The 23,963-nt window shown below is 41.2% G+C and overlaps 1 protein-coding gene across 1 annotated transcript in view; it reads right to left on the bottom strand.

The window, feature by feature from the left end:
* Positions 1 to 23,963, bottom strand: part of LOC129697513 (serine/threonine-protein kinase MRCK alpha-like) — a 308,786-nt gene that overhangs the window by 159,674 nt on the left and 125,149 nt on the right. The window contains 1 exon segment of the mRNA XM_055636147.1: positions 16,898 to 17,046. Within this exon segment, the coding sequence (XP_055492122.1) occupies positions 16,898 to 17,046 (149 nt within the window).

Raw genomic sequence — 23,963 nt, 5'->3', positions numbered from 1 at the left:
CCCCATCTCTGTAATTTGGGCCATTTCTAATATTTGCCCTTTCATTCCAGCCTCACTCACTGCCTGAAGCATTTAGCTCCAATACTGCATCCAAGACCAACAACCCCTCTCTCCAGAGCCACTCAAGTGGTCTCCTCTCTGAAGAGTACCCTATAGTATGGCAATGAATGCCTGTGTACCAGATAGGTCACTGCATGATGCAATACACATCTACTTGACAACCCACATTGACAAATCCAAGTGATAGCGGGTAGGTATGTAATACAAAATCATGTAAGGCAATATATGCTATTAAAGGTAACTCATTGTGGAATCTAATTTAAATGTTAATAAATTCATGGGTGGCTTTAATGCCTCTACTTCAAAATGGTGGCATTCGGTGTTATGTAATGTATGAGAGATACTTAAGTGAGACTTTACAGAGATCACACACCAGATTATCAACCTTTAGTCCACCTTTAGACTTTCAGTTGTTCATTTGGTGTAAACTGGTGTTCTGGTTTATCAGCACACAGGAAACCATTGCTGAGGTTTTGGATTAGACACCAACAGCAACTTTCACGTAAGAAGTGGACAAAAGACTCAAAGATTGGATAATACAAAGGTAGTAATAAATAACGACTGCACTGGGACAGGCAGAAGTAGATAACATTTGAATTAAGAATTTTACTGTTAGGTTTTGGTGCATAAGACAATAAAGCATTCTTATCTCTTGACATAAACATACTTCCAAAATCTGCGATTAGAGAGCACAGCTTTGTAAGTATTTCAAGAAAACGTTAAGGATGCTTGTTCCCAGTACAAAGTTTATCAGCTTCGCGGCTGAGCCAGAGCAGCACCTTTCAAAAGATGTTTGTCCTGTTTTCTCTGGTTCTCTCTTCATTTTCTTAGCAGATGTCTGCACATTGGCTGCTTTTGATTTACAGCTATCCAAATTTCTAATTGTGGGTCTGCCTCATTTTGTTGTAAAAAATGTTTCCTGATGAAATTTTTATTTAATCTTTTGAGTCTATAAATGTTTTGATATATACTTTAAATTCATTTATATTTGCTATGCGAGAGCTCCTAATGAGACCCTGACAGTCAATGGAAAGGGAGAGGAAATCCACCTTAAAGAGGGCTCTGCATATTTACTACGTATCCTTCCCAGCAAAACACTGCACATTGACCAAAATATGCAGTTTCGATCTTAGTCAGGATATTTTACAAGTAACAATGTCCCATTCAAATTTGTTCAACATGTCAGATTCAACCTGGAGTAAATAGCTATCATGCATTCAAAAGTCATAGATTAGCAACAGGCAAGATAAAGAAATCATATAAATATTTGCAACTCTCACAAAATCTTTAAAAAGCACTACAATATTCAAAATTATCACATTTTTTATGTGCATTCTCTCTCAAAAAACAACACACACAAGAAAATAAAATACTCATAATTACAAAGCATCATTTCCAGACTTGTTTCTATTGAGGAAATGACTGTTACAGAGACATCATAGTTTCCTGTAGATACATAAATAGGTTGCAAGGAGTCTGGAATCCATCCATTTCCAAAGGAATCCAGTCTCATTTAATTCCTTGGCCAATTTGGAGTTACATTCTTCAGCCGTTCTACAAGCTCCAAAAATAGGTCTGGTAATGAATCTGCCAAGAACACAAAACCAGGACCTAAATCAGATTATTTCCACTTCATGGAGTTTCATGCTGAGTACACAGCTTTCCCTCAAAGTCTGCTGATGCTTGTGTTAGGCAGAGGCTGTTAACTGCAGTCAACAGCATTCTACAATACAAAGCAAGAGTGTGCGATATGTGTGCGAGTTGCCTTTTAAACATGTGTTTATGGGGCATGGGTACCACTGACAAGATTAAAATCAATTATAAACCATAGGTTCCCAGAGCTCCCTTGAACAAACTTCCTGCAATACTACTTCTTGTAAAATCTTCATCCAGTTCTTCAGGTTCCCTGGTTATATCACACCTCTGTTGAACCAATGCTTCTGAACCTACTCACCAAAGTCAACAAAGCCCTCGACCACATTTATTTTGCAATTCTGGTTTCAACCGTACCCTCCCACTGAGAACAAATGTACACCCTTGTTCTCATTGTCCATTCCACCACATTACACATTCAAAGGATAATCCTCTATAATTTCTGCCACCCTCAACGTGATACCATGTTTTCCTTCTCCACATCATTCCCTCTGCAACTCCATGGATCATCTTCCATCTCTTCTAACAGCCAATATCCTTACCTTCCCTCGTCTTCCCTTCCTACCATCTACAACCAAATTCAAAACCTCTCTCTAGGTGAAGGAGCAATTTGTAATCTTGCAGTTTAGTGCGCTAAGGATAGCTAATGTTCATTAAGAAGAGTATGGTTAACATGTCAAGTTGGGCTCAAGGGCATGTCTCCATGCTGTATGACTTTATGACTCCAAGGGAAGCATGGATATACTAGGCAACTACAGGCCAGCGGAGCATACATTAATATTCGGGAATTTATTGGAAATTGTAACAGATGGGACAGGCAGATGGAAAATGATTGATGTGACTGACGAAGAGAAAACAGATACAAAATAAATCGAGGAAATGCAAGACAGATAAGGGGTAAAACTTTAGTTTTTAGTGTTGCGAGGTTATCCACCAGCAAAAATACTTATTAAAGCAAAGCAATGGAAACTTTTCTGAAAAATTACATAGGCGTTGAAAAGAAAGTGGGACAAGGTAGGCACAGGATTAGGCTCCAAGTCCCTCATTCTCAAGTAACTGTTTTAAAATTATTGAAGGAATCTGTTTTTACTGGGTTCATGTGAAAATAGTTACCGGCCCCAAAATCTGAGCAAAAGTATTTCACATTTCCTCTCTAGATCATGGGCCAGTATGTTTATGATGTCTGATGTTGACACACTCATTAGTTGGAATCACTTCTTCTTCATATCAAAGCCTTTGCTTACAATGGCGACTGTTTTTTGTTAACCGCTGCTTCCTTAAATTATGACAAGCTATTTATCAAAATGTTGTGTAATAATTTGCTGATCATTGACCATTGGGTTACCTGGCCTATAGTTACTTTCTCTTCTTCTTCCTTTTTTTCAGACAATAGTACCAAGTTAGCTGTCTCCAGCTCCATGCTTATTGCTAATGATGACTGGACAGTGATAGGGCCTACATTCCTCTCTCTTCCAGCTTTCAAACTCCTCCTTGCTTCCTCACAATCAATCTGAAGAAGGGTCCTGCTCTGAAACATCACCTATCCATGTTCTCCAGAGATGCTGCCTGACCTGCTAAGTTACTCCAGTGCCCTGTATCTTTTCTTCTTCTCTTCTTTGCTTCTTTTAAGGTCCTGGGATATATTTTACCAGGCCATTCACCCACTTTAAAAAAAGACCCATTAATGCATCTTCTAATGCATCTTCTAATGCATCTTTTCCATATTATTCTCTCTTAAAGGCAGAATCATCCCATTCATCTATAAAGACATACATAATATATTAATTTTGAACTATTCACTTCTGATTGCATTGGCTTCCGTTTTCCTTCACCTAGTGACAAAGTAACCTGTGGCTAACCTGGATTTTGTGAATCCTGTAATTAGCCTTCCCTTTGGCAAAGGTAACACTGAAAATATAAAATTTGAATGACGATTGGGAACAGCATTTTTTAATGGATATTTCTAGAAATTCAGTCCACAACCTTTCCACTCACTCATAAGAGTTATGGAGCTATGCAGCTTGGAAAAAGGCCGTCGGCACAATTTGAGGGTGTTTGGCATTTGAGCCCACTCGCATTTGTCTGCATTTGGCCCATATACCTCTGAACCCTCCTTATTCATTTATCTGTCCAATTCAGGTTTGGTGTTAAAAAATATTCACACACGTTAGTGGCTGTTGATATTAAAACTTTTACAGTTGACTCATCCTCAATTACTACTGATAATTTGAGAGAGATGGCGTTTAATATATGTTATTGTGAGGCTTTGAGAATAAATCCTAATGTTGAGAGATCAAAGCCTTTGCAAATGACCTGTTCAACACTACGCAAGTTATAAAATTAGATTCAAGTGTGGTATTGCAGTGCAATTAATAGTGAATACTGAGTGGCCCTTTACAGTAAATTAAAATATAAAGTCTAAATTAACCTTAAACTATCTTGAGACTATGAGAACATTTTAAAGATGCTCCCTTTGAACCTCCAGCATCTCCAACATCTCATTAAAGTACAGAACACATAGAATGTGGTTTGACTTGTATTGTTGTTTCTGCAGATTTCATATTAAAACCTCCTGCCCTGTCTGCATCTGAAATTACTACCATGAATTTTCTTATCAGACATGATAAATAAAATTATTCTGAGCACTAAAACAAACAGTAATCGTTTCTGGTCCTGTTTTTAATTCATTCAAAACTAAATGAGAGTCACAGAGAATAATACAATTGGATTGTGGATTAATGGGGATTCTGTCATCTTTGAAACATTAACAATAAATGCATGAGTGCTTGTTACTGTTGTTTGACCGATTCAGCATCACTGGCGAAATGTCATCAATTCCTTTTCTCCCGAGATACTGCCTTACCCGTTGAGTTAGTCCAGCTTTTTGTGTCTATCTTTGGTTTAAACCAGCATCTGCAGTTCCTTCCAACACAATACCTTTTGGTGTGGGTGTTGTGAAGAGTGAGGCTGAGTGGGGAGCTGCGAAGTGGAAGAATGTTGTGGAGAATCTGGACTGGGCTAGTGAGGTGTGAGGTGATGGGGGTGTGGCTGGCTTGGGTGGTGAGGTGTGGGGTGGGTTGTGAGGTGTTGTGTGTGAGGTGGGTTGTGAGGTGTGAGGTGGGTGGTGAGGTGTGGGGTGGATGGTGAGGTGTGAGGTGGATGGTGAGGTGTGGGTGGAAAGATGTTGTGGAGAATCTGGATGGCTGGCGACGGTGTGAGGTGATGGGGGTATTGCTGAGATGGATGGTGTTGTTGGGAAGGTGTGGGGTGGCGGAAATGCAATTGAGAGTTTGGGCTGGGTTTTGAGGTGAGCAGTGGTAGGGTGTAAGGGGTTAGAAAGATATTTGATGCATTAAACTGCAGGGTTTCTGAGAAGAACCACCAGTCAAATCCAGGCAATGACAGAGGAGGAAGAGGGATACATATTGTATATTGTAGCAGGGGTGGAGAATCCTTAGAGCTCTGTGGATGCTCAGCTATTGAATGTAGTCAAGGCTGAGATAAAACAGTATTTTGCACTGTGGAGAGTTATGTGAATTGAACAGAAAAATGTAAGCAAGTTCAAAATCAGATCAGCCACGACTTTAATGAATGTTGAGCTTGAAGGACTTTGGCACTGAATTGCAGAATGCTTATAGTCTGGATTTTGGCCATTCAGACGCATATAAGAACAGCACAGTTAGTCCTACTCTCCAAACCCAGAGAACTGCAAATTCTTTCATTTCAATTACATGTGCATCAGGGTGGGAGATTGCAACCTTCACGTGGTCCACCCTGTTTCGACGAATGCAATCAACCTGGCATGCACAATCAAATAAGATCAAATAGAACAAGTTATTCTACAACTTTAGGCTGTGCACGCCATACGCAAGAAGAAGACATGTGCATCTGGTTATTGAATGCTACAGTTGTTTTATCATATTTCCATTTGACTTAGTCAGAAATGTGTTTTTTTTTCAATCTAAAACGTAGCTTTCCAACCTTGTAATGACCAATAAATAATGTTCCTTGTGCTTAATCTGTTTTCGGGCATGCCCAACTAGTTTTCCAGTGAAATTTCAATTAGGGTCAGGTTTTCTAGAAAATTCTGCTAAAAATAGGCCGTGTGAGCAACATCTGTCGAGGGCAGGGCTGAATCAAGGAAGACGGGATAACAGGTGCAAGATCACGCTGGTTAAAAACAGCTTTGAGTACAGGAATGGACTGTAAAAACTGCACCCAGGCCAAGTATGGTTTCAAATTTCTAATTTAACTTTTAATTTCATTAATTACCATATTGGCTCTTTATGACTTTCTATTCTTCACAAAATGTCCACTACTTCTTGCACCATCAAATTATGGAACCAATACAGTTTGTAACTCAATGTTTCCAGGTAAAAATATCGATCCTAGTCTCTGCTCCACAGTAGATTATACAACCTTAAAATTGAAAAAGATAATAAAATGCAGAAATCATATTGTTTCGCACTATAATACCATTTGTACAAGAAATGTTGATTTAATATACTTACCATTCCAAATAAAAAGCAACTGAACCCATGTCAAAATTTGATCTGCTCTAAGTTCCCAAAAGAGAAACCATTTTGGATAATGTTTTTTGCACTCAATTGTGTTGCTTTTCAACAGCTGAAATGCAATCTAGATTGTCCATATTGTAGCTAATACTGCAGCCAATTGGTCCAGAGATGCTTATCCTTTCAGTTCATCAAGCATGTTCAAAGTTCTTCATGAACAAGCTCTCTCCAATCAGTAATAGATAACAGGTCATCTCTAACCCCACTATCTTTTTCCATTTGTGTAAAGGGCCTGTCCCACTTTCACGACCTAATTCACAACCTTTTTTACTCGTGGACATTTTTCATCATGCTAGAAAAACGCCCCGACCTACTTGATGCCACGAGTACCTACTACTAGCATCACGGCCTGCTATGACCTACATACGACCTTGTGACGACCATGCTGCGAGTATGAGTCAAGGGCAAACTCGGCAGAGCTCGTGAAAGTGGGACAGGCCCTTAAGTAAGCTGTGCACAACAATGGGACTCCTCTCACTAGAGTCCCTTTTATAAATCCAAATACAACCCTGATATCATCAAAATCCTCTCTTCATCCACCTATCATTATTTCTCATCTTTAAATACACACTCAAAACAACATTAACTGTCCATACTGTATACATTTCCATGTATATACTTCTGATACCAAAGACCAGATATCAATCAAACCTCTTAACAACAATGATGCAGCAGCAGTGCGGCACAGTGGTGCAGCAATAGAGTTGCTTCTTGACAGCGCCAGAAACCCGGGTTAGATCCTGACCTTGGTGCTGCCTATACGGAGTTTGTACAGTGCCCTCCGTAATGTTTGGGACAAAGAACCATCATTCATTTATTTGCCTCTGTACTCCACAATTTACGATTTGTAATAGAAAAAAATCACGTGGTTAAAGTGCACATTGTCAGATTTTATTAAAGGCCATTTAAACACATTTTGGTTTCATCATGTAGAAATTACAGCTGTGTTTATACACAGTCCTCTCATTTCAGGGCACCATAATGTTTGGGACACATGGCTTCACAGATGTTTAATTGCTCAGGTGTGTTTAATTGCTGCCTTAATGCAGGTATAAGAGAGCTCTCAGCACCTCGTCTTTCTTCCAGTCTTTCCATCACCTTTGGAAACTTTTATTGCTGTTTATCAACATGAGGAGGACCAAAGTTGTGCCAATGAAAGTCAAAGAAGCCATTATGAGACTGAGAAACAAGAATAAAACTGTTAGAGACATCAGCCAAACCTTAGGCTTACCAAAATCAACTGTTTGGAACATCATTAAGAAGAAAGAGAGCTTACTAATCGCAAAGGAACTGGCAGGCCAAGGAAGACCTCCACAGCTGATGACAGAAGAATTCTCTCTATAAAAAATAAAAATCCCCAAACACCTGTCTGACAGATCAGAAACACTTCAGGGGTCAGGTGTGGATTTGTTAATGACCACTGTCCACAGAAGACTTCATGAACAGAAATACAGAGGCTGCACTGCAAGATGCAAACCACTGGTTAGCCTCAAAAATAGGATGGCCAGGTTACAGTTTTACAGTACTTAAAAGAGCAACCACAGTTCTGGAAAAAGGTCGTGGACAGATGAGACGAAGGTTAACTTGTATCATAGAGAGGGCAAGAACAAGTTATGGAGAAGAGAAGGAACTGCCCAAGATCCAAAGCACACCACCTTATCTGTGAAACACAGTGGTGGGGGTGTTATGGCCTGGGCATGTATGGCTGCTGAAGGTACTGGCTCACTTACCTTCATTGATGATACAATTGTTGATGGTAGTAGCATAATTAATTCTGAAGTGTATAGACACATCCTATCTGCTCAAGTTCAAACAAATGCCTCAAAACTCATTGGCCGGCGGTTCATTCTATAGCAAGACAACGATCCCGAACATACTGCTAAAGCAACAAAGGAGTTTTTCAAAGCTAAAAAATGGTCAATTCTTGAGCGGCCAAGTCAATCACCCGATCTGAACCCAATTGAGCATGCCTTTTATATGCTGAAGAGAAATCTGAAGGGGACTAGTCCCCAAAGCAAGCATAAGCTAAAGATGGCTGAAATACAGGCTTGGCAGAGCATCACCAGAGAAGACACCCAGCAACTGGTGATGTCCATGAATCACAGACTTCAAGCAGTCATTGCATGCAAAGGATATACAATAAAATACTAAACATGACTACTTTCATTCACATGCCATTTGCTGTGTCCCAATCATTATGGTGCCCTGAAATGGGGGGATTATGTATAAACACTGCTGTAATTTCTACGTGGTGAAACCAAAATGTATAAAAATGGCCTTTATTAAAAAAAAAATTCTATTACAAATCACAAATTGTGGAGTACAGAGGGAAATAAATAAATGATGGGTCTTTGTCCCAAACATTAGAGGGCACTGTTTGTTCTCCCTGTGACCGCAAGTGTTTTCTCCGAGTGCTCTGGTTTCCTCCCACATTCCAGAGGTGCAGGTTTGTAGGTTAATTGGCTTCTGTACATTGTCCCTTGTGTGTAGGATGCAAAATTGGGGTAACATAGAACCAGTGTATGGGTGATTAAAGTTTACATAGACTCGGTGTACCGAAGGGCCTGTTTCCATGCTGTATCTCCAGAACTAAATGTAAAACAAATTCCAAGAAACATCACAAGGGTGCTATCAATAATTACACTTCAATTGATACTAAGGCAGTAATTGCTTGGTCAAAGAGATGGATTTTGAGGAGAGTCTTAAAGGAGAAGGGAGTTCATCAAGGTTGGAGAGACTTCAGGGGAGAATTAGGACCCAATTAGGAATCAAACTAAGGTGCAGCTGAATAGGAGGGCAAGATTCTAACATTAAATATACACAGAATAATACATTACCGATAGTTTATGCAATTTATCTCATTAGATTAGCATTAAATTGGGAAATGCTGATGATCAAGTGGGCATGGTAAACAAATCACTGAAAGCCAACAGGTATCTGCAACAAACAGTTCAGAAGACAAATGTGCATTGATCTTTATTATAAATGGATTTGAATACAGACATAAAGATGTCATACTGCATACTAGGAAATATGTTGTCAAGCTGGAAAGGGTGTAGAGAAGATTTACGAGGATGTTGCTAGGACACGAGGGCCTGAGCTACGGGGAGAGGTTGAGCATGCTAGGGCACTATTCCTTGGAGCACAGGTGGATAAAGGGTGATCTTATAGAGATATATAAAATCACGAGAGGAATAGATGGGGTAGACAAACAGTCTCTTGCCCAGAGCATTTCCGGTGGGCGGCGCGACTCACGTCGCAGCGGCCTCTGCAGTCCGTCTGTCTTTTTGTTATTTTTTGTCCCGTTTGAATGTAGTTTTTATTTATTTTTTTGTGTATGTGTGTGGGTGTTGTAAACTTTTAAAATCTTTCCCCTGCACGGAGAACCCGACCTTTTCTCTGTCGGGTCTCCGTTGTCGTTGGGGCCGCACCGTGGAGCGGCCTCCAGCAGGAACGACCTGGGGCTCCAGTCGCAGAGCCTGCGGACCTACTCACCATCATGGAGCTGGCCGAGTTCGGAGCGGGAGGAGCTGTGGTGGCGCTCGGCTGCGACCTGACCCCGGAGATTCGGAGGCTCCAACCGCAGGCCTGGTGGACAGTGACACCGGGAGCCCGCGGGTCCCTGCTGGGAGAACGCTTTTCGGGGCTTCCGCAATGGCGACTTAACCCGCCCGAGTTGCGGGGTTGAAGAGTACCTGGAGCGGGGCCTTACATCATCGCCCGGCGCGGCTTGGAATGGCTGTGGGACATTGCTAGCGCCCGCCGGGGGCTCCAACAACAAGACCCGGAGCGCGGCCTTGCATCACCCGGCGCGGCGTAAATGGCCGCGGGACAATTACCATCGCCCGCCGGGGGCTTTGACTCTGACATCGGGAGGGGAATGGGGAGTGCAGGGGAGAGATAAGTCTTTGCCTTCCATCACAGCGAGTAGAAGATGCGCTGTGATGGATGTTTGTGTAAATTGTGTTGTGTCTTGGTTCTTTCTTGTATGTATGACTGCAGAAAAAACATTTCGTTTGAACCTCAATGGGGTTCAAATGACAAATAAATTGTATTGTATTGTATTGAGTAGGGAAATCGAGAACCAATCGACATTGCATTAAGGTGAGGGGGGAAGCTTTAATAAGACTCTGAGGGTACATTTTCACGAAAAGCCTGGTTTGGGTATGGAACGATGGGCCAGAGGAGGTAGTTGAGGGATGTAGATCACAGTGTTTAAGAAACATTTATCACAGCGGATAGTAGAAGAGCCAAATCCAGGTAGGTGTGTGTAGATGGGATGTTTGGGCAAATTGAACGTTGTTTCTTGGACTCTATTCTTGTATGACTGCATGATACAGGGCCTTTGCAGAAATCTGGAACACCATGTACATTTCAGTCTCCTGTATAGAAGAGGAGATACTTGACATAGGTTCACTGGACTGCTTCACTCCTTTATTGTTATAATATTTATTGAGATATATTGAATAGATTCGACTTGTATTCTCTTCAGAGTTTAGAAGAGTAATCTAACTGAAATGTACAACATTCTTAGAGGGCTCCAGAAGGAGAATGCAGGGAGGTTGTTGCCCCTGATTGAAGAGTCTAAAACCAGGGAGCGCAGTCTCAGAATAAATGGTAGGCCGTTCAGGACTGGGATGAGGAGACATTTCTTTATGCAGAGGGTGGTCAATCTTCAGAAGTCTCTACCTGAAGGCCCAGTCGATGTTCTTTCAAAATGGAGTACAATACATATCTGGATACTAAATGAATCAAGAGATATGGGGATGATGCATGAAAATAGCAGTGAGATAAAAGATCATCCATGATCTTGTGACAGAGCATGCTCAAAGAGCTGGTTGACCTACTGCTGCTCTTACTTATGTTCTAATGGCAGAAAACAGAGTGGGAATAAATGTGCTAATTTCAGATTTAGACACCGTGACCATGATAGTAAAGTATCCAAAACCAAATGGAAAGAATGCAAATCAAGAAAGGAAGCACATCCTCACAAAAACAAGATGTACAAGAAATATCTGGGGCAGGTATATAGACTAAAATCATTTAAGAAATTTAAGCGACTGGAATTCTAGAGAGCCTAATGAGTCATAAATACCACTTGTGCTACGTCACACTGAATTCTTACTCACTATTATCCTATATTATCCTATTAATCAACAATCAGTATATAATTATAGAAGTTGGTAATTATCCAGTTCAAACAGGGCATTTACCAATTAACACAAGATTGTGCTTCTGCTTGTGTTATCCAAGTGTCTTTGGCAGCCTGCGAGTTACCAAGCAGTGATAACAAAGTGCTCAATGATAAAGCCTTATTACATATTACAGTCACCGAGCTAGGTGAGTGAATAAGGCTCTCATATCTCTATTGCAGGAAAAATGTAAGCTGGCAGCAAGGGATTGCATGACCTTGCACTAACATCAGGATAATAGAGTACAGCATAGGAACAGGCTCTTCACCCACGATATCTGTGTTCAACATGATGTCAAATTAAACAAATTCCTTCTGCCTGCACTTTATCGCTATCCTTCCATTCGCTGCCTGTCTAATAGCCTTTTAAACACCACTATCATAAAGACTTCCACCACCACCCCTGGCAGTGTGTTCTAGGCACTCACTACTTGCTGTATTAAAAAACATGCCCTGCACATCTCTTAAACTTTGCCCCACTCACTTTAAAGCTATACCCTCTGGTCTTTGTAATTTCTTCTCTGGGAAAATGGATTTGACTGTCTACCCTATATATGCCTCGCATAATTTTATATAGTTCTATCAAGTCTCCCCTCAGCCTCCGGGCCCAGAGAAAACAAACCAAGTTTGTCCAACCTCCTTACTGATAATACCCTTTGATCCAGGCAACATTCTGGTAAACGTCTTCTGCACCTTCTCCAAAGCTTCCACGTCCTTTCTGTAATATTGTGACCAGAACTGCACAAACACTCCAAAGACCCAGCATAATTGGTAGGGTGAAATTGAGAAAGATGTTGGATGAAAAAGAGCTGGGATTAGCAGCAATGTGCTCTCCTCGTTCTTATACAAATAGTCACATCGCGACTGAAGACAGCCAATTGGACAAATACCAGAGCCCACGAAACAAATACCGGCACTTCTATGTTACCAGATCAGACATTTTAGTTTATAAACAACACAGCAATGCATTAGCACTGATTTCATCAGCTGTGCCTCAGTTGGAACATTTACATCTCAGTTAGTAGCCCTATTCCAGACACTTGAGCACTGTCTAATATGCAAGCATGATGCTGAGAGAGACTGCTAGTGACAGCATTTTCCTGAGGTGACCTTAAACCAAAGCCCCATCTTCGCCTTCAAGTGGACATGTTATAGATCCCACTGCACCACTTCAAAGGAGGAAAGAGCATTCTCACTGTGAACCAGTGAATACTTAAAGCTGTACACAGACTATATAATCATTCCTACACTTCTACTTGATTGAGCTGACTGTGCACAAATTGGCTGTGATATGTCCAACAGATAAGAGTGATCAGGTTTCCAAAGTAATTCATTCGATAGAAAGTGCTCTAAGACAGCCTGAGGCTGCAGAAATCACTTTCTAGATCAAAGTCTTTCAGTTCAATTTTTTGTTGTAATTTGGATATGAAAATAGGGCATTCACCTGGTACTCTGGAAAGGAAGTCAGAAGGTTTAACCAAAAGCATGAAATCGAATGCGCGAGCTAAATTTTGTGCAAAATGCCACAAAAACCTGCAGACAACTGCAAACTCAGAGATTTACATTTTTTTCTTTTGACTTCTGTAAATTAGACACCGATCATTTGCATTTATATTTAAATACTGCCCCACTGACACCATCACCTTTGGCATAGTCAACGTGGCTGTTATAAAAACAGCAAAGGTTTTATAAATGAAGACCTGACAAGACAGTATATTTTTCAGCAACTCACCCAGCATCATGCTAGAATCCAATTCTTCCGCCCCCTCTTTAGTGTATAACTAGTGACAGCAGGGGTGAAAATCTGAAAATCAGTAGACTAGAAAAAAAGTTGCTTTGTCCTGGGATTAATAATATTTAATTGTTTTATTGGATTACCAAAGTGGTGCTATAGGCCCCTCAAATAATCTTAAGAAAGCTTATACAGTCACGTCCCTTAATGTACAGACATCTCAACACAAGCCACACTAGGTTCATTTCTGCATCTGTCATCAAGCATTAACAGCAGTCTGTGATTTAGCTGTCTTGGCATCATGCTAACCTAAATAGTACCCAATAACTCCAGCGCATTTAAAGCATTCTTGGCTTGCACCTCTCTTCCTAAAGATCTGCAAGAATTCCTCACTAAAGATTTGTGTAATGCATACCTCATGTGGGTTCCAGCCTCACTAGGAAAGCAATATCACTTCACCAGCTGTCTTGGCTACATTATCACTTCCTAGTAAATTAAAGAAAGATGGCTGCCAAGGAACCTTAACTGGAAACTTGACACGGCTGGGATGCAGAATTGCCTTTCACATCTGAATCCTACACACAATCCATCAGCCTTAATGTTGAACAGAGAGCTAAATAGTTCCTGAAATTATAATAATCTTTATGAAACTAAACCATGCAGTCACAATGTGGTAAGTGAGGAATCTAACCAATATTTTCAGAGAGCCAAAAATCACTTGCCTACTGGATTTCTCCGCCTCATCATTGAAGTAATAGAAAGAAAATGTACACTTTCCAGTTAATGCAAAGCATAGACAAATCTGACCTTAATCCTGACAAAATCTGTGTCTTGGCAAAGTGTTCAATTACAAGAGGAAATTACAAATAAAAAAGCAGTCAGGAAGAAGTTACCATGAATGGTCATTAAAGCTGTTAAATGATTTCAGAAAGATTAGATTGAACGAGTGGGAAGGGGTCAGACTTCACATCAAAAAATGTTTCAATGTGTTTCTGAAAGGAGAAACCATTTGTCTGCTTGCTGTTTTGCTCAAACATTTGAATAAATTGCAGATACACATAACTAAGGCATACATTCAATGTTTTCAAAGTGCTCAGGCAGAAGAACATAAGTAAGTAAGTAAGTAAGTAAGTAAGTAAGTAAGTAAGTAAGTAAGTAAGTAAGTAAGTAAGTAAGTAAGCCAGCCAAGTATTCACATACAAGGAATTTGCCTTGGTGCTCCACCCACAAGTAACAACATGGCATACAGTGACAGTTACGAATGACTCAGAAAACAATAAACATTAATAATGATAAAACATTAATGATGAAATACCATTGATCAAGCATGTGAACCAACAAAATACCAGATCAAAGGGAGGCTACAGATTTTTGGCTGTTTAGAGCAACTACTCGTGGATAAAAACTGTTTTATGTCTGGCCGTGGCAGCTTTGACAGTCCGGAGTCGCCTTCCAGAGGGAAGTGATTCAAAGAGTTTGTGGCCAGGGTGAGAGTGGTCAGAGATGATCTTGCCCGCTCGCTTCCTGGCCCTTGCAGTGTACAGTTCATCAATGGGGGGAAGGTTGCAACCAATAATCTTCATTGCTGATCGGACGATTCGCTGCAGCCTCCAGTGTCGTGCTTGGTCGCTGAGCCAAACCAGATCATGATGGAGAAGGTGAGAACAAACTCTATGATGGCCGTGTAGATTTGGACCATCATTGCCTGTGGCAGATTTTGCTTCCTCAACTGCCGCAGGAAGTACATCCTCTGTTGTGCCTTTTTGACTGTGGAGTCGATGGTAGCCCCCCACTTAAGGTCCTTGGAGATGATGGTTCGCAGGAACTTAAAAGACTCCACAGATGTGACTGTGGTGTTGTTGATGGTGAGTGAGGTGAGGGGAGGAGGGGCTCTCCTAAAGTCTACAATCTGTTCCACTGTCTTAAGAGCATTGAGCTCTAGGTTGTTGCGATGGCACCAGGACGCCAGCTGTGACACGTCCTGTCTGTAGGCAGATTCCTCCCCATCCTGGATCAGTCCAATCAGGGTTATGTCGTCCGCAAACTTGAGAAGGACGCACGGCGTGATACATGGTAATCACATCATTGTAGCTCCTTCTGACTTATTTTATTTATTCATTTTAACAAGCTGGCCATTGCTGACAAGAACAGCATTTTTTCCCTATGCCCAATAGCATTCAACAAGAAAGTTGTGAGATGCCTCTGGAACAACTGCAATCTTTTTGCTGGGTCTCCACAGTGGTGCTGAGGTGGGAGTTGCAATATTTTGAACAGTGATGATGAAGGATTGGCAATACACCTCCAAGTCCAAGATAGTGGGCAACATGGAGGAGAACCTGGAGGCAATGAATGCCCTTCGGACTTTCATGCAAATTCTGCCCAAGGTAATTGGAATGATCGAGTATAGGCCCAGTCTGCTTAATCTACCCTGATAGGAACCACTCCCACATACATCATCATATGCAATGTAAGGAATCAATCTGGTGAATCTTTACTGTAACCTCACCTATTGTAAGTATAGGTAGACAACAGAGCTGTGCATAATACATCATGTGCAGTTTTCACCTGGGCCCTTTATACTTCCAGTAGGGCCTCCTTTCTATTGAAAACAAGTATGAGATGATTAATCTTGACCAAAAATGTTTTGTCGTTATCTTCACGGATGATGTTGCAAGAAACCTTCCAGAAATAAAGGAGGACGACAGTTCAAGTTTGAATGAGCAGCTAAAAAAATAACAATGGGACTAAAAGGGTCTCTTATGTGTGGAAACACTGTGGGAACCAGATGAGTGGAAGGGAAGCACAAGAACCAGAGGCCTGGTGTGTCATGGGGAGTACAGGAACTGGGGCACAGGATTGTGATGGGGTGTGGGTTACTGGAGCCCCACTGAGTACAAAGGGAATACGGCAAAAATAACCTGTTATGCCACATGTCAACCATCGGGATTTCTGAATAGCTGAATAGAAGATTAGTGTGGTCTTACTGACTTTGGACTTTCCGGCTTTTAATAAAATTCCATACAGGAGATTATTATTAGAATGCATGGGTTGGAGGTAGTGTATTAACATGAATTGAGGACAGCATAATGAACAGAAAAACTTTAAGTGAGATTAAATGATTCACGGAGACACAAGAGATAATATTTCCAGGAATCATGAAAAAAATGAAGTGCAGGAGGAACTCAGTGGGTGGTTACATCAAAGAACCTGAATCGCATATGCTAAAAGATTTACTGCAGTGAGGTCTCAGCTTTCTTTCATATGTTATAACAAAGATTCATGAAAGTTTGAAAATATTTGATGAAGACTCAAGAAACTGCAGATGCTGGTTTACTAAAAAAGACACAAAGTCCTGGAGTAACTCAGCAGTTCAGGCAGCAGCTCTGGCGAATATAGATGGGTGACCTTTTGGGTCGGGACCAAATGATACGGACAAAATTTAGCTAAGTGCTCACAGCTAATCTTCATTTTAAAGTTAACATTCTTTCATACACAGAAAACCCCCCCATAATTTTGAAATTGCTACAGTTGGAAATAAATCCATCAACTAGGATTACAAAAAATTCAAAAAAATATTTAGATTATGACAAACATTTTAAAATGGTTCAGATAATTGCAACTGAACCATCAAATTGCGGCAAAGAGCAAGTTCTGGTTATGATCAGTAGCATGAATACATCATCTTACCTATGCACATAGTGTAACTGATGAACTGAATCGATGGCCAACACCATTTCTGCCAAATAGAACTTTGCCATGTCTTCTGGTAATCGGTCCTCAAATTTACTGAGGAGTGTTAAAAGGTCTCCACCCACATAGTAGTCCATCACCAAATACTGAAATTAAGGAGAAGCAGAACAATAGTGAGCGAGATTGCAACTTTCCTATTTTCTGTTATATTTTATTACATTTCATAAGTCTGCACTTTCATCACAATGACAGCATGTTTTACTCCAATGTTGAGGTTGTCAGATAAATATGAAGTTCAGTGGTTCAATGGTCCTTTATTGTCACGTGTACCGAGGTACAGTGAGATTTGATTTCCCATACAGTCATACCAAAAAAGCAACAAGATACAAAACTACATAAAGATTAAACATAAACAACCACCACAGCGGTGTGTGAGAATCCCCAGGGCACACAGCATAAGCAGAGACCCACAGCCATCAGTTCAATGTTCGGGTCACACACACGCTCCTTCACCGTGATGTGACCAGAGTTGTACCGACCGCTGTCACTCTCTCTGCAGTCCCTGGCCGCCCGAACAGTCAGAAAGTTCAAATCCCACCTGTCTGGAATAACAGAAAATTACACTCTATTGCAAGCTCATAATGCTTCTCTCTGGAATCAGAATAAGAATCAGACTGGTGTTAGGTATTTTTGCATGATGGTTAGAAATATGATTGCCAAACAAATTGATAGCCAAGAAGATTTGTGGAGCAGGTTGTTTCTTCCCACTGAGGAGATATCAATGCAGGACACCTTCTGAAGGGCTATGATTGTTCAAATGCCCAGTGACCTCTCAGGTCTAACACTATCAATATCTGCCAAGATCAGTTACCGTGCTCTGGTATAAATCAGGATCCAAAGTCTTATGAACTTCCATTTGGTGACTTCCATGATGCCTGTTCAACATATGAGGCAATTATCCCTTTACATAGGTAGACAAAAATGCTGGAGAAACTCAGCGGATGAGGCAGCATTTATGGAGCGAAGGAAATAGGCAACGTTTCGGGTCGAAACCCTTCTTCAGACTGTTCCTTCTTAAACATCCCTTCCCTTTACATAAGTGAGCCTGAGAAACCTGAAGAACACTAGCTAATCTAAAAGGAATCTACAAATTTAAAATAAGTGTGCATTTTGTATGTAAGGAACTCTGATATGTTTTAAGAGATCTAAATAGAGTTATAGAATCATACAACACAGAAACAGGCCTTTTGGCCCAACTTGCCCATGCCGACCATGATGTCGCATCTACATTACTCCCACCGGTCCTGCGTTTGGCCCATATCCCTCTAAACCTTTCCTATCCATGTACCTGCCCAAATGTATTTTGAAAGTTATTACACTACCTGCCTCAACTACCTCCTTTGGCAGCTCGTTTCATATACCCACCATCCTCTGTGTGAAAAGGTTGCCCCTCAGGTTCCTATTAAAGTTGTCCCCTCTAACCATCAACCTATGTTCTCTGATTTTTGATTCCTCTACTCTGGGTAAAATACAGTGTATTTACCCCATCTATTCCCCCCCCCCCCCCCATGATCTTATACACCTGTAGAAAATCACCCCTCATCCCTGTGCGCTCCAAGGAATATAGTAAGTGCCTTCCCAGCCTCTCCCTATAGCTCAGCCACTCAAATCCGGACACCATCCTCTCAAATTTTCTCTGCACTCTCCCCAGCCGAACAACATCTTTCCTATAGCAGGGTGAAAACTGAGCACAATACTCCAAATGCTGCCTCATCAACATCTTGTACAACTGTAACATAACTTTGCAACGTCTATACCCAATTCCCTGAATGATGGGTCAATGTGCCAAAGGCCTTCTTGACCATCCAACCTACCTGTGACTTCTCTTTCAAGAAACTATGTACCTGCACTCCTAGGTCGCTCTGCTCTACAACATTTCCCAGGGCCCTGCCATTCATTGTGAAAGTCCTGCCTGGTTTGACTTCCAAAAATGCAACACCTCGTACTTATCTGCAATAAACTTCATTAACCATTCCTCAACCCAGTTGCCCAATTGATCAAAATCTTGCGGTAATTTTTGATAACCATCTTCGCTACAATACCACCCACTTTAGTGTCATCTGCAAACTTAAAATGGTGCCGTACATATGGACAAATTAAGTCTGCCATGTGCTTCTTCTGCATGTGTTTTTCATGAACAGTCACTCTGTGTTGTAAATGTGACACAGAGTAGTAGAGTTCTTTTATATCGTCGAAGTCATACAGCACGGAAACAGGCTCTTTGGCCAATCTCAACAATCCCACTAAACCATTCCTAACCATAACCAATTCCAAATGAGTTTTAATTGTTGTTATGGTCCCTGCCTCAACTACTTCCCCTGGCAGCTCATTCCATATACATACTACACTCTGTGTGAAAAAAGTTGCACATCAGGTTTCTATCTTTCCCCTCTCAGCTTAAACCTGTGCCCTTTGATTCTTCGTTCCTCAACAGAAACGGCTGTGCATTCAGCCTTTCTATGGCCTTCTTGATTTTTTACACCTCTATAAGATCACCTCTCCGTCTCTACTCCAAGAAATGGAAAGTCCTAGCCTGCCCAGCCTCTTCCCATAGATCAGACCCCGAGTCCTGGCACAATCCTCGTAAATCTTTTCTGTACTCCTTCCAGCTTAATGACATCGTTCCTTTGGCAGGAGGAACAAAACTGAACACCATTCTCCATGTGCGGCCTCGCTAATGGCTTGCAAAATGGCAACATATTCCAACTTCTAATGAAGACCAGCATGCCAAAAGCATTCTTCACCACCCTGTCTAACTGTGACACCACCTTCAGGGAACTTTGTACTTGTGCTTATAAGATTCTTTGTTTTACACACTCTACATGGTCCGACAGTTCACTTTGAAAGTCCTGCCCTGGTTTCATTTCCCAAAATGCAACACTTTGCATATATGTGAATTTAACTCAATTTGCCACTCCTTGGCCCATTTTCCAAGCTGATCCAGAACCTGCTGTAATTCTTAATAATCTTCTTTACTGTCGACAACAGGGGCCTCCAAACTTTTCAGCATGAGGGCCACATTATATATTTGGCACATTTTTGCAGGCCGTAAGCACCCACTCACATACACTCACACACACCCACCCACACACACATTCTCGCCGATCTTCACTGTCTCCCCGAGGCCATCGACGGTAACCTGTCAGCAGCTGCACACAAACCCTCAACTTGATAGCCTACGGTAAACTGACGTGTAAGTTCCCGCGCCACCATAGAACCCGCTAAATAGTCCAGCGCACAGAACGTGTTAAGAGCTTGCAGCGGGCCGGATAAAATCTCGTGGCACGCGGGCCATGGCCCTGGTCTACAATACCACCTGTTTTAGTAAATTTTTAGTTTAGTTTGGTTTAGAGATACAGCGCAGAAACAGGCCCTTCGGCCCACTGAGTCTGCACTGACCAGCGATCCCTGCACATTAACACTATCCTACACGCACAAGGGACAATTTTACATTTACACCAAACCAATTAACCTACAAACCTGTATGTCTTTGGAGTATGGAAGGAAACCAAAGATCTCAGAGAAAACCCATGCAGGTCGCGGAGGGAATGTACAAACTCCATACAGACAAGCACAGGATGGAACCCAGGTCTCTGACACTGTAAAGCAGTAGCAAACTTACTAACCGTACCTTGTACATTCACATCGAAATCGTTGATATAAAAGATAAATGACAATAGACCCTGCACCAATCCTTCAGCACACCTCTAATCACAGGCCTCCATTCCAAAAGCAACTTTCCACCATCACCCTCTGCTTCCTATCAAGCAAATGCTGTATCCAATCAGCTAGCTCTCCATGGATCCCATGAAATTTTACCTTCCAGATCAACCAACCATGTGGAACCTAATCAAAGTACTTGCTGAAGTCCATATAGACTACGTCAATGGCCCTGCATTGTTGCCTTCAGTGTTACTTCTTCAAACGCACAATCAAATTTGTGGGATATGGCCTCCTTGCCGACAATCCCTAATCAAACTCTGACTGATGCATGTATATCTCATCCCTCAGAATCCCCTCCAATAGCTTAACTATCACAGATATTAGGTTTACAGGTCTATAGTTCTTTGGCTTTTCTTAGCAGCCTTCTTAAATAATTAACCACCCTTCAGTCTTCTGACAATTCACCTATGGCTAACGATGATTCATATATCTCAGCCAGGCCTCCAGCAATTCCATGATCTGCTTTGTTTGTCCTGCCCCTCTAAACTTTCTCCCCCCACCCACCATGTTCTCTAGAGATGCTGCCTGACCCGCTGAGTTACGCCAGCCTTTTGTGTTTTTCCTTGGTAAGCCAGCACCTGCAATGCAGTTCCTTGTTTCTACTTTTCTCCAGCAATTTCTTTACTAGCTTCCCATGGTATTCGTGGATATGCCTGATCAGGCACCAGAGATTTTTTTTTTTAAGGAATATATTATGAAAAGACAAGTTTGCATATCGTAAATTAAATAGTTTAGAATATTAAAAAAGCTGCATAATATGTTGATATTAATTTCAACCTAGATTCAAGTACTATTGAAACTGAGCTAAAGCAATGATTTGATTCTTCAGTCAAATCATTGCTTTCAGTCACTCAAATATTGTGGTTCTCCATTAAACTATCTAATATAGACCAGATGTACATGTATAAAATACATTTCCTGGCCTGTCTCACATCCAAAATCAGTGAGCTCACTACCTCTGCCTGCACAACATCTGCCAACTCTCACAGAAGTGAAGATATTTAGTATAAGTAGATAAAGGTAAAAAACAAAGGTCAATTATTTCCAACCAGCTTAGTTTTTTTTAATTTAGAGATATAGTGCGGAAACAGGCTCTTCAGCCGACCGAGTCTATGTGAACAGCAATCCCCGGACCCTAACACTATCCTACACACACGAGGGACAATTTCCAATTTTACCGCAGCCAATTAACCCACAAACCTGTACGTCTTTCGAATGTGGGAGGAAACCAGAGTTCCCGGGGAAAACCCATGCAGGTCACGGGGAGAAGTTACAAACTCCGTACAGACAGCACCCATTGTCAGGATGGAACGCAGGTCTCTGTCACTGTAAGGCAGCAACTTTACCGCCGCGCCACCTTGCCGCCCAAGGAACAATAATTTCAACCTTTAGCACCAAGAGCTGAGACTACTCTACCCACTTTCACAAGTAGAACAGTAATGTAAAGCTAATCACATTATCATCAAATGACGTGGAGAAACCACATGCCATTTCCAAGAAATTTATATTAAAATGATTTAGTGAGAATGGTGAGAAAATCCCTAGGGAATTCTTGTCCCTTAATTCCATTTATATTTATATTTAAATTCCATTTAATAGAATCATAGGAAATATTTAAATTCCATTTAATAGAATCATGGGAAATTTATGACATAGGAGGATGCCGTTGGCCCATCATGTCTGTGTTGGCCAAAAAAAGATCAGTCTAAGCTAATCCCACCATACAGCACTGAATTAACAGGCCTGCAAGCAAAAGTATATTTAAGTTCCAGATTTCTGTCAGCCTGTGATAAAAAACATTTTCTCGTATCCTTTCTAATCCTTCTATAAATTATTTAAATCCATGCCCCAGGATTCCGACTCCTCTGCTGCCTAAATAGGCTCCTCATAAGTTTGATTCACAATCAGCCTCCTGTGTTCCAAAGAAAACATGTACAATCAGAGCTACAATTTTCCAGTCCTGGTATTATCTTCATAAATCTGCACTCCTGCAAAAGTTGTGACCACACTGTATGTCATACTCGCACTCAAGCTGTGACCAAATTAATGTTATATTCAGTTCTAGCATAATCTCACTGCTCTTAAATCTGTATCTCAGAGATGAATGGAAAGCATCCTAAAAGCCGATTAACCACCTCATTTACCAGTCTCGCCACCTTCAAGAATTTGTGATTATTAATTCCAAGATCACCCCTGCTTCTTCCCAGTACTAAACATGTTCTCATTTATTATTTATTCCCCCTTGCCTTGCTCCACTTTTCCAAATGCATTACCTCATACTGCCCAAGTTTAAATTCCAATTTTCCATTTTGCTATCCGTCTGAGCAATCTTCATCTTCATTGTGAAATCTTATTACAAGCCTTGCTGAAGTCCACATAGATACGTCAATGGCTTTGCCCTTGTCAACCTACTTCAGAAAACAGTATCTCCCAAGTATAAAACCACGTTGACTATCCCTAATCAGCCACTATCTATCCAAATGCATATGTATCTTATCCCTCAGAATTCTAGTCTACAGTTCCCATGCTTTTCCTTAAACATAAGCCAACATCAGCCACCTTCCAGTCTTCTGACACCTCACTCGTGTCTAACAATGATTCATATATCTCAGATTGGGCTCCTGAAATGTCTTCTCTAACTGCTACTACCTCTACTTCCTCTTTAAATACCCACAATAATCTAGCCCCCACAAACTCAGGGTTCCAGAGACTCCAGCGATTTCCAGAGATGGTCTGCAAGAAGTTCCTACAGTTGTGAATTTGTGGAATTCCCTGCCACAGAGGGCAGTGGAAGCCAAGTCACTGGATGGATTTAAGAGAGAGTTAGATAGAGCTCTAGGGGCTAGTAGAGTCAATGGATATGGGGAGAAGGCAGGCATGGGTTATTGATAGGGGACGATCAGCCATGATCACAATAAATGGCAGTGCTGGCTCGAAGGGCCGAATGGCCTCCTCCTGCACCTATTTTCTATGTTTCACCATTTTTTTGAGTACCCCCTAAGCTTCTAGCCATGGCCCCTTAATCGACTCTCCCACTGGTGAAAACATCCGACATCTATCCTGTTGCTTCCTCATAGAAACATAGAAAATACCAAATTCCTGCCATCCTGCCATGCCTTCATAGTCCCCTTTGTTCAACTGCATCACTGCCACTTTCGATTTAACGTTCTCCTTCTCAAATTGCAGATTAAAACTAATCATATTATGATCATGATTGTATACATTTCTGTAAGATCACCTCTTCCAAACTCTAAAGAATATAGATTTAATTTCTTTAGCC

The sequence above is a fragment of the Leucoraja erinacea genome, chromosome 5, assembly GCF_028641065.1.
Source record: "Leucoraja erinacea ecotype New England chromosome 5, Leri_hhj_1, whole genome shotgun sequence".
In the NCBI taxonomy this organism is placed as follows: domain Eukaryota; kingdom Metazoa; phylum Chordata; class Chondrichthyes; order Rajiformes; family Rajidae; genus Leucoraja; species Leucoraja erinaceus.
The sequence above is the reverse complement of the archived record's forward strand: the minus strand, read 5'-3'. Positions and strand labels throughout refer to the sequence as shown.